General features: G+C 42.8%; 1 protein-coding gene across 7 annotated transcripts in view; it reads left to right on the forward strand.

Annotated features, from left to right (window-relative positions):
* The window catches only part of rnf220a (ring finger protein 220a), a 151,667-nt gene that overhangs the window by 103,428 nt on the left and 35,689 nt on the right, over positions 1-12,550 (forward strand). For all 7 annotated transcript variants that reach the window (XM_075483789.1, XM_075483790.1, XM_075483787.1 and 4 more), the window contains exon 2: positions 6,129-6,258. In XM_075483789.1, coding sequence (XP_075339904.1) covers positions 6,129-6,258 — 130 coding nt within the window. The remainder of the gene's footprint in view (positions 1-6,128; positions 6,259-12,550) is intronic.

A 12,550-nucleotide genomic window follows, 5' to 3' on the forward strand; every position in this document is an offset into this window, starting at 1 on the left:
GAGGGAGAAAAAGGAGGAGGAGGAGGATGAGAAAAGAGGGGTAGCAGGCATAAACACTTGATGCATGTCAGAAAACTCATTTAGGGGGAACAGCAAGGTGGGGGAATGGAAGTGTGTGTGTGTCTGTGTGTGTGTGTGTGTGTGTGTGTGTGTGTGTGTGTGTGTGTGTGTGTGTGTGTGTGTGTGTGTGTGTGTGTGTGTGTGTGCGCACATAAGGAGAAGACAGTTGTTCAAGGACAGAAAAAGTCTCTACATATGGACACTGTAATTCCATTTGGGAAATGTGCCTGTGTGTTTTGCAAGTGTGTGTGCAGCAGAATGCGTGTGAACCTGAGTGTCTCCCACAAACACACTGTGTGTGTGTGTGCCAGCCCATAAATCTGGCCCTTCTCTTATCTGACTCTTATTGTTGTGCTTAAATCCAGTTTACATGCTCAGCACTCATTAGCTGATTGTGTGTATAATTTACAAGTCCACTCAATACTTTACAGAAGATATAAAAGAAAAGATATAAAAGAAAATGATCAAGTTCATGGAAGGTCAAGTTTCTGTTTCTTCTTTACACGGCAAATGTTGCTCCTTCCCTCCTTTGAGGAAGCAGCACAATAAAACCAATGGCCTGAAAGTGTTATATCAGTACGTTTCTGATCCCAATGGATTCCAGATTTATTAATATAAAATTCAGTGTACACCTACAGTACCGAGCAAAAGTAAAAGCCACCCCTAATTTCTTTATGTTTTACGGGAAACGGATGCGGTTATTTGTTGAAATGTGCAAACATAAATGGAAATAGAGTTATAGGCAAAAAAGAGAGTTTGTAAAACTCTTAACAATCTTGAATCCAATATTTGCTATGAGCATTTTTATTTTTCAAAGCAGTCTGAACCCTCTTAGAAAAGCTTTTTTGTCATATCTTTAAGTCGTCTTCAGGAATAGTTCTCCAGGCTTCTTGAAGGACATCCCAAAGATCTTCTTTGGATGTCGGCTGCCTTTAGTTCCGTTCTCTGTCCAGATGATCCCACACTGCTTCAGTAATGTTGAGGTACGGGCTTTGGGGAGGATGCTACAGATTTTCAGTCCAGGACACACTGCACACCATGTTGAGTCTGTCAAATTGTGTTTAACCCTTGAGTCAGATGCCTTTTTATTTTTAATTCATTCATACGTCAATGTTAAGTGGCTTATCACAAAAAAGAAAAAGTCATTGCTCTGAAAATGATCAACTGCATGTACTGTATTAGTGACAAAAACAGCCAATGTCTAAAGAAAGGTTTTAAAGGCCTTCAGAAATCCTGAAGAACTAATTGTTCAAGACCAGTTTAAGAAAGATTACACAACAGTCTGGCTTCTTGGATACAAAATATAAAGAGATGACGGTTGGCTCAAGACTTTTGCTCAGCTCTATATGACCATTTCCTGACAGGCAGCAGTGCTGGATAAAAGTGAAGAGAAGACACACAGTACAGGCCATTAATGGGATTTGGACCCACAGTGTTTCGAACACATGCTTAGACTCTTAACCCATTGAGCCATGAGGACACCCCAAATGGTGTTTTATCTCCGGCCCCATTGAGAGCAAGTATTGAGCTGACAATCCCTATCTTCTATGAAGGTGGCCTTTTACTTCAGTCCATTGTAGTCTGTGACTGCGAGCATGTGCTATCTACAATCTATTGATTTGCGCTTCATCTGGGAAAAAGCAAAAGAGTGAGAGGGGAGAGAGACACTGAAAGACGGAGGAGAGAAAAGGTTTGAAATTAGGTGAGGTGAAGGATGCTCCTTAAAAGGGATTAAACTGACTGTTTACAGTTTTTATCAGCTGTTGGCTACAAAGTCAGGGACATCAGAGATAGATTTTATAGAATATCCTGTCATTTTCATTTATATCTTTAGGCGAATATAAGAAGGACGGGAGGGAGGAAGAGCAGAAAGTGCTACTGTACAAAGGAAGCAATGAAGAAAGAGTGGCACCACCAGGGGAGAAAATAAGGATGTTGTGGTTGGAAGGCTGGATGGAAAGGAGGAATATATCGATGTTTGAAAGCAAGGATGAAAGTTTAACAATACAAAGGCATGGAAGAAGGGACAGGGAAAAGGAAGAGTAACTATCTTTCCTCTCCACTCTTCTGTATGATCAAGCTTCCTCCTCCTCACCATCTGTTGTCCTTAATGGCCCGTCTAGTTGTGTTTGTTTGCGTGACTCCACTCATTATTTGAGGATATGAACACTTAGCCAAGGGCATATTTAATTTTAACATTGATTAAACATGACTTGGAACTCGCAATACATAAAACATGAAGTGTTCCGATATTTGTACAAACATTTGATCCTATGACATATCAGAAACTTCAGTTAGGTTAAGTTAGACCATTGGCATGTATACAGAAGATGGACATAACCATTTTGATCTCACCATTGGTTTGTGTTTACCATTGTAAAGGAGACAGATCACATGTTTTTTTTTCATAAGAATGCAACACTTCCTGAGGTCTGAAAGAAATGTCTGTAACATTCTTTGGTCAATATACCACAGATATACAGAACAACAGCTCCCTTTACAGCCATGTCTTTACACATTTGGTAACAGCAGCTGGTTTTGGGGATCGGATGAAGCCACCCCTTCCACATTGGCTTCATTTCTCAGTCCTGGAGGTTAACGCTTGAGTTTGCCCCGCCAAACTGTTATGTCAGGACCAAAGCAGTCAGTAAACAAATCAGATGGAGGATACGAAAAGTCAGAGGATGTGCTGCCTGTTAGCTGAGTGACTTACTGTTTTGTGACATGAACAAAACCAGTGCACACCATTAAGTGGATCAGGTGACAAAGATGAAAAGGAGGGAATGTGGTGAAAGGTGGTGACAGGGGTAAAAAAGGATGGAGAAGTAGGAGAGAAAGAGATCTGGAAGGAGGAGCAAAAGGGAAATAGGAGATGGAGGGAGAGAGTGGTGACGGATGGAGGGACTGAGAGAGGAAAAGAGAAAAGAAAGGAAGTCAGAGAAGGTGAAATGAGACGATCCATCTTGGCACATTAGGGGGGATCAGGCTTATATTCCATCATTCCTGTCAGGAAGATGCACACCTCTCTCCTCTCGTCCCTCTATGCATCCATCCATCCCTCGTTGGGCTCCGCCAACCAACATTTTACTGAGGAATCTCACCACTAAAAAGTCCTGTCAGGCCTATTGCCTTGTTATTGTCCGGCTGTTTTCTCACCTACATCCTCCACCTTCCCCCACCCTCTCTAACTCTGTTGCCTTCCCTGTGATTCCTGAGATTAAACGCTCCCTTGTTGCGCTTCAGGGCGAGTGTGTATTTGCGCTGTTTGGTCCAAAGCAGAGCATGTTGGTGTGTATGTGTCTTACCCCAACATTAATCATCTTTAAGGGGCTGACAAGCCTTGTCTGCGACATTGCATCACATCAACGCTTTACCCCCTCTCTTCCTTTTCTTCTCCACCACTGGATTTATCTGTCCATTCACCTCTCCCTATCACTCACTTCCCTGTGGGAACAATGGACAAAGACAGGGAAAAACAGAGGAGGGAAAAGGAAAGAAATAATGAAGTGAAATGATAAAAAATGAGAGACAGTAACCACGAACAAGTTGGAATAATAAGGGAGAACTTCAAAGAAATGGTCGAAGGTCATAAGTCAAAACTTTGGATTACTTTTTTTTGATGTAACCACATTCTTCTGTTTCATAAACACTATAAAATGTTCAAATTGGTTCACGTTTAAGTTTGTTTTGACTGGCAGATATTAAATTAGCTTAGATGACATAACGATAATAAAGAATCTTTTAATTGTCACCTTTTTGAGAGTGTACAAGGCGCCCAGAGCATCAAACGCAGACAGTAGCATCTCCATATATCCACAAGGTGTCCTTTTTGCAGTGCATAGCACTCATTAAGAAGTCCTAACAAAGCAGCAGTGTCAGTAGGGAAACCTGCTCCCTCCTAGTATTCTGATGCTTAATTTATCAGGATTTATCCACATTATTATTCATGGACTGCATTTCACACTTTGATAAGGTTTAGTTTTGAAATATTTTGTTGTAAATTTGATGTCCTCAGGCTGCTTTTTATGTTTTCATGGCTGCAAATTACGTCTCTGATTGAAAAAAATAGTTTTGTTTTCCTAATCTTTGCGGCAGCTGGCCGCTGATTCCACCTGCTCCCTCATATCAGAGCCAGTATCATTTGCATGTCTTGGTATAATGCGCAAGTTTGGCAAAAAGTTGAATTCAAAATCAATTCACATGTTATAAAACTTCTAGCAGTTTATTCTTTACTTGTATTCATGGTTGTGTTGCTGTTGTCACAACCATTTGTTATGAAACTACCAATAAAGAAAGTCTCACTCATACAGAATATTTCACAGCTCAAAAGAAAATAGCCTCATATTGAAAATCAAAACGCAAATTTATACTATGCAAAAGGAAAATTTCTGTTTCTCACATTACAAAAGCTTAGAAAATGAGCAAACTCAGACATATGATTGTGTGAGGAACCTCTAGGAGTGTGTTTATCCGTGGAATAGAGGAAGCCACAGCGGCTGCAGACGAGGATTGGAGCTTTCTTTGTTTGCAGTGCTGGGTGGCATTGACTTCAGCATTACTCAAATTATCTTGTCAAAGCAATAAAGGGGAGAAAGGGGTGCGGCGGCGGTGGGGAGGGTCGAGTAAAGAGAATGGAGAAAAAAAAGCAGAGGGAGAAATATCTTCGGGGCATGTGGAGAAGAAAGAAAGAAAGAAAGAAAGAAAGAAAGAAAGAAAGAAAGAAAGAAAGAAAGAAAGAAAGAAAGAAAGAAAGAAAGAAAAAGAAAGAGATAGCAGGGAGCTGAAAATGAGAAATTGATCAAGCTAAAGAAAATTTGTGTGAGAGGGAAAAGTGTGAAAAAGAAAAATCAGGTAGATAAAGGAAGGCAGAGGAAAAAGACAGAAGAGGCAATCGATTACCTATTTTTCAAAGTCACTTAACATATCCACTGCTCTGTGTAGCAGCAGCGGAAGACAATGAGAGGCTTGTATGTATGCACACACACACACGATTTGAGAAAAGAGTAGAAGAGGAAAAGTGAGTGTGTGTGTGTGTGTGTGTGTGTGTGTGTGTGTGTGTGCGTGTGTGTGTGTTCCCTTCAAGTCGTCTCCTGACGAGACGGTTCCTCTTGCAGACCGATATATGAGCAAAGATACACGTCCCCCTGAGAGTTGCATATCCATGTACATAATTGTAAGTGTGCGTGTGTATAACAGAGAAAAACACCAGAAACAAGACGGAGAGAGAGTCTGACCTACCTGTCCCTCTTGTTGCCGTGGTGACAAGGAGTCTAAACGGGATGTCCTGGCTGAGGCGGGGCCTTTTGTTCATGGACTAAAAAAAGCCTGTTTGATTGGCTGAATACAGGAAATCAGGAAGTGTCCTCCAACATTAAGCACCGATACGATTTCAATAGCCGCTATTTTTAGACAGAGCCAAAGGTAAACTTTGAGAGGTGAGACTTACACTGTTGCACACGTACATACGCCAAACACAAAGGCTCAAAGAGTACATGGAGTACAATTTGCAGAGCGCACACACACACTCCACACAAACCACTAGATGCACAATGTCATACATGCTAACACACAAACAGGTGGGCTCCACCCTGTTGCCCTGCTGATGAAGGACAATGAAGTGAGGTAGTGTTGGCAGACTCCATACAGCATTATCTCATCCACGGCAGACACTTCTTTAACTCCCCCACCTCCCCACCCCCCCACCCCCTGCTTTGACCTGAGAGCAACATTAGACAATAGAGACTGTGCAGCACTGTGTTCCACTTTTTGCAAGTGTGCAATACAGAAATCTGATGCTCATGCACATTTTAGAGGGTAAAAATGAAGTTGTTGGATTCTTAAATTCATCTGCTGATTTTTTTGGCTTCAGTTTCTAGCTCCTCTGTCATTAAGCCAGCTCTGTCAACTCGAAAAGGAAAGCACAAGAAAACCAAAAAAAGCTCAAACACAACTCGATTGGTCCACGTTAAACAATTTCCATTACAAGGAGTGTTCGGGTGCCTAATTCTTGTCTGTCCTATCTCCACTGATTCTGTAATAGTTTCTCTTGGTTTTTGTTTTGTCTCCAGGTAAAAAGAAGATGTCCCTGTATGACAGCCAGGCTCCAGTCTGTCCCATTTGCCAGGTGCTGCTCAGGCCCGGAGAGCTCCAGGAACACATGGAGACAGAAATAGAGAGGCTAGCTGCCATATGCCTCAGGTAAGACTTGCATGTATTTCTAGTCACTGTAGAAGGTGTTCAACTTCAAACTGAGTCCACTGAATCCAAAGTGTTGCATTTGTGGATGTGGAAAAAGTTGAGCCTGATGATGTGCAACACTTTTGAGTTAAGCAAACGAAAAAATAAAAGACGAAGCCGACGGGTTCATAGAACTGCATGGGCTGCACTTCAGCTCATGCTTCCCGTCAGTCTCTCCGACCCGTCTTGTGCGGAGACTTTGTTGCCATAAATCTGCATAAAAGGCAGAAGCATGCCGTCAACGTAAAGCTAAGTGTTTCCTACAGGGATTAGGATGCAAACCTGTGACCCCGAGTTCACCGCCGCCCCCTTCTTCTCCCCGTGACAGTTGCACGAGCCGTTTTACGACGGATAAATCAACTCCAAGCCCTTTTAACGATGGGACACAACCATTAGGACCCATATTTCACCTTGACCGTACGCTTGGATGTGTGTGTGTGTGTGTGTGTTTGTGTACCTGGTGGGCCGCCTCTCTGTGGGTATGTCTGTGCGTGACCCGGTGTCCACCTAAGCGGCCCAGCTTTATGATAGTACCCATTAACCCAGAGAGACAGGGCGCCAGATAGCGTCACCCCATGTGGAAATCACACTTCATTTACCCCAGGTTTACACTGCTCGTGCTCCTGCTGTCCCTCTGCGTCTGCACCTGTCATCTTCATTCTTCCTCTCCCTCATCACCCTCATCATTTGATTCTTGCTTTCATCTGTCTATCCTCCTCAGTTGTCTCTAATCCTCCCTGTTCTCTCTTATCTCTTCCTTTCAGTCTCCCTCACTTTTATGTATCAATTCTCTTGTCTCCGTGCTTCAACTTTTTTTTGGGGGGGGGGGGCTTTCCTGCTATCTATTTTTCATTCCAAAATCTCCTGTCCTCTTTCCTGTTTTTGAACATGATCTTGTCATTTATTTGCATTGTCGAAGACAAAGAAGAGGTGGCAAAATCAAAAGAACAAAGTGCGGTTAAAGTCATGAGGTGTTCCACATCTCACGGTCTTCGTAATAAAAGATTAGCTTGGTTTAGTTTATCCAAAAAGCAGGACGTTTGGGGGGAAAAGTAGATCCTAGGGCAAAGAATTGATCAAATCAAATTAAAAAAAGGATTGATGGGAGAACCTTTCATCATCTTGTGATATGACAAGGTGTGTGTTTGTGTTTCAATTATTAATGAAGGTTAGAAGTCTGTCCTTCTCCCTGGGTTCCAAGTTGAGGAAGCTTAGACCCCACATACAAACACACACCTCTCCTCTCTCTCTCACACACACAGTTATTTAAGGAAATAGCGTCATCCCTGGGTGAGATGGGATGATGGCCAGTGTCACGCCTGGCTGACTTACCTACTCACCATTAACCCACAGTCACACTGCCAGAAAAAAAAAAAAAAAAGACAGTAGAGAAGGGGAGGGGGGGTGCAGGGGATCGCACTTCAGGATGTTTTTTGATGAATGTTGCATCACGTGCAGGAAAACACGTAAAGATACACTGAGTTTTTGTGAAGGAATGCAGACGGGAGACAAAGCAGAGGCAGAGAGTTTTGTGTGTGTTTTACATCACAAAAGTAACCTCATGCTAAATCACGCACACACCCGCTGTCTCTCCTTCTTTCTGGCTCTCTGCATGGTAGCTGCCACCATTGAAAGTGACAGTGGGAATTTGGTCCAATTTGTAGTAAATCTGCCTTTAATGACACCCGGCGCTGGCTGAATAAAAGAGCCGTGGGTATGGAAATGAAGGTGTGTGCCACATCTGCCTGCTCTAAGTATCTGTTCTTATGCGTCTTTCTATTTGTTTGGTATTCCTCCTCCTCTGGCTGGCAGTTGTTTGATTAGGACTGCCAGCCTGTCCCCTCTTGTGACTGGGAGCTCTGTCACATGTTCACGGGCCACAGCTTCTGCATGGACACGGAAATCACACACGTACATGGAGTTTGGCAAATGGAAATCTATCATGCCCTGTACACGTCAGGTGGCTCAGGGGGGCAAAGTAATCTACATAGCCCATCACCCCCCTCGTCTTTGTACCTCTGCTCCTCTTCCTCTCCCTCCTCCACTACAATCAATTTGCCTCCACACGGCCAAGCCCCCACCTCTCAACCGCATGACACAAAAAGGCAAAAAGCAATCAGTATTTGAGTTTCACCCCATCCCTCTATTCTTCCCTTTTTCCATTCCACCCTTCTCCCACCAAGAAAAGACTTATTCATCTTTATGTCACTCTCGCTGTCACCCCTCTGGTAGGTTGTAGAGCTAGCAGGCTGTCAGTCAAACCCAGCCTGTCCCTTCTTGTGTAGGATTGAAGACGGATGGTTTTAGTGAATGGAGCTGCTTACAAATTCATTTAATTTAACACCGCCGGTTTATCAGACTGGCCAATATTGAGTGTAGCAGCTAATATTATCTCGTTGTTTCTTTTAACATTTACAATAACTTAACCCTAAAAAAAAAGGGAAGTGGTTGAGCTTGTTCTATGTGTCAGTGGTGCTATACATTACAACATCAGTCAGTGATCACAAAGAAATGACTCATTTGGATCAAATTCATGTGATCCAATGCAGTTTCACTCAAGATTGTGTCATCGCTCCATTGGTCCACAGTGCAAAGCGATTATTTTTAACAAAAGCTTCAAAAATGTGTATAGTTACTACAGTAAAAAAAAAAATGTAATCATTGCATGCCAGGTTATTAACAAAAATATGGTCGGGGTCAGCGATATAAAACACACGGTATGGGTTAAGTATTAATAAATATATAATTTCAGTTTTGCATCATGTCGCCTGAACGCTTGTGTATTCAAGACATCAGGCAGTAAAATAAAAATTGTTATTGTGACTTTATAACATTTTGGACAAGCACATCTATTTTCCTATGGGACTGGGCAGTAAAATCCCAGAGAATGACAAAAAGAATCCTCTTTATACTCACAAATAAATGTCCAACATCAATCTACAAGGGTTCTCAGGGCTTGTATCCAGCCTTTATAGTTCCAAAGCTGAAATTATAGCTCTAAGTTTGGCCAGTGTGTTTAGAGTGGAGCATTCCAAAGAATTTACATAAAGAAGTAATTTTGTTACTTTATTACCCCTTTAGAGTTCTGGTATAATGAGCGAGTATGTGTGTGGTGGGTTTTTTTTTTTAACGGGGTGATCAATACTTTAAGATAGTTTTCAGTACCAGTATGGCAAGTTGCAGATCTTTTATTGAGTTGAAAATCTGAGAATCCTTTTTTTCTTTTAGACATCGCTGTTTTAGACGGATATCACAGTTTTCTCATGCACTTCAATCTTGAAAACTGTATGTTACATTTCAAAAGTTGCTCTGGTGTGTCACTGCAGCTGTATGATGTGTGTCATTACATAACACTCACAAAGACTAAAGTTGTAACTTGTTTGTTTGAGACGGACCGGGCGGTCATGAACTTAGTTTGAAAAATCATTTGCATTTTCCAACGTCATTTTACAGCAGATGACAGTAAAAATGGTGCATTTGACCACCACCTGTCCTTTACTTCCTTATCATGGTGTCAGTTTGGGTGGTGTGAAAGGACACGGATGCAGAAATTCGAAAAAAGCAAACTTGATTTATTTACAAAAAACACAAAGTTCAAACAAAAGGCGCCTAAAACAAAGACATGATAAAAACTAAGAACCAAACACAAACTAAAAACATGGCAAGAAGTCACAGACATGACACATTGGTGGGATTCAGAATGTCTACTTCAGTCTCTATAAGCAGCTCCCCTGCCCAACACGATGGGACTGTAGGAACTACTTGTTGAGGCACCCACATGCCCTCACCTGTCCCCTCTCCTCACACAAGCCTCACAACCACAACACATTTTAAACTGTATCTTTCATCTCCCCCCCCCCCCCGGCTTGTCTGCTGTGTTTGTTTCTATTTGCCGTGCTGCTCATTTCCACACCACCCCTCTCCTGTCTTTGACGTGACAGCCAGCTGGATTTTCCAGGCCCCTAACCCCCACCATCAAAAATTCATAGAATCAGGCGAACAGACGTGTGAAGCCGTGAGAAGAGGCGGCAGCACACCGACTCTCCCATCACTCCCTCTCTTCCTTTCTCTGGTTTTCTGTCCTCTTTCATCTCGCCGCTTTGTGTTGCCCGCTCGTCCTCCTTCACCACGTCCCCCCACCCTTCCTTTTCACTCCCCTTTCATCTCTCCATCACCCCCCCTCTGTCACTGAGGCAATTTTCTCCCATCGAGGCAGGCATGCAACTGATGTCCTCTCTCGCGCTCCCTCCCTCTCTTGTCGCTGTTTGACACTGTCAACAAGCAGGTGGAGGTGGCTGTTATTGTTGATGCCTCTGCAGAGGTTCCAGGTAATGAATAAAAGAGAGATGGAGGGAGAAGGAGGGAGAGATGACAGAGGCAGGGATAGGGAAGGAGTAAAAGAGGTATCTGTGAGGAGGGAGGGGTGGTGTTGGCAGATTCTCCCTGCGTTACACGGCAGCTTGACTGTGTCACCCATGTTTGTGCTCTTTGTTGGTGAAGGTGAGGCCAACACACACAAATGCGCTCACACGGTTACAAGACAATATACAGATGCATATGTGCATCCACAGGTGTACACAACACAGGGACAACCTTTATAAACCTGTTTGCCAAGTTGAAGTTGAAGTCATACCAGACCTTAGGCCGTATCTAAACTCGACATTTTCTTTTAGACATCTTGTCTTATATGTGTCCACATGTCCAAAATTTAGACAGTTCACAATCAAAGCTTGAAAATGTGCGATGGCAATGTTTTGGTTGGCAGCTGTAGTTTTGGGTAGCGTTGCATAGTCCATAACAATGTTTAGTTCCTAACTATGTATTTTGAACATCTCAACCTAACATGTACAGTACCTTGAACTAACCATGACCACGAGCAGGTGGGAGCGATGTAGAAAAGAAGGTAGTAGTGGAAGTAAAGTGGTGATAGACCCTGACCGGCACAACCATTTTTGCCCCGAGTGAAGAGTGGCAGCTGCCAACATCATCACATCTCATCGCTCCAGGAGCTGAAACGTCAGCAGCGAGAGGGGAGGTGTAATGAATTGATTCACGCAGTAGTGGACTGAGGAGGAAAAAAGCTCAGTAGCATACCGGTTAGGACTATGAGTATTAACAATATTAACAACAAATCATATAATTTTATCATAAGTTTGCAGAGAGTCACATAAGAAGGTGGGTACTTCCAAGAATTGAAAAAAGAAACACCATTTCCCACTCTCTTTCGTTCTTATCCCCGTGCAGCAACAGATTATATTTCAGCTCAGTTATTCTCGATCTGTCTGACTGTCTGTCAGTCGCTGCGTGTATGAGTGTGTGCGCATGCTTGTGTGTCCGAGGGTTCGGGGTGCTAACAGGGTCTCAAAGCAAACATAACAATCCCGCCTCACTGTGTCAACGTCGAGCCGGTTGAAACGCCTCGTGAAGCTCTGAGAAATTCATCCCTGTGTGTTTGGGAGAAAGAAAGAGAGCGATGGAAGGGCTAACAGAGGAAGAAAAGAGGGGGAAATCAAATGAAATGAAAGAAGAACAGATCGATCGAGGATGAGTGGGGTGGCTGAAGGCGTTAGAGAAAGCCATCAGAAAAACATTAATGTGAATATATGTCATGTGTCTGCGTCGCTGGCAGAACAAAGGCACACGGGTGCCAGTTTAATGCATTTTGACTTTCCATGTTTCATCTCTGATCTTTCAAACTACGTACAACCAGCCCTTTTCCACCCAGAGTCCGCAGAGATTGGAATTCCACACAGAGGAGTTTCATTATCTTCACTGACTAACTTCAAAATATGTAGAATGTAAAAACTACTTTAAAATTTGATGCTAGACATTTTTTTTTTTTTTTAAGTTACAATCGGGGCATGTTTACCATTGTGTTACATCACCCGTCCTTTTAATCAAACTTTTGTGTCATTTGGGAACAAAGGATGCTAAATGATGGAGTTTCTGCAGAGGAATACGTGTCCATCCTTGCTGAAAACAAGATTTCAGCTGCTCAACAGTCTGTGGTCATCGTTGTCCGATTGGCCCCTTCATGATGGCCCATACATTTTCAATAGGAGATGGATCAGGCACACACACTGTGTGTCTATGAAACCACAATACTTAAAGTCATACAGAGTGAGTTTTTGTTTCAGACTCAACATGACTGCACAGACAACTGAAATCACTGCTTAGACTGTAATTTTTTTGCTTCTGCCTCAGCACCCACTCTGTGTTTGTGTGCTTGTGCATGAGCGTGATGAGGATCGTC

Source organism: Odontesthes bonariensis, chromosome 14, assembly GCF_027942865.1.
Source record: "Odontesthes bonariensis isolate fOdoBon6 chromosome 14, fOdoBon6.hap1, whole genome shotgun sequence".
Taxonomy (NCBI): Eukaryota; Metazoa; Chordata; class Actinopteri; order Atheriniformes; family Atherinopsidae; genus Odontesthes; species Odontesthes bonariensis.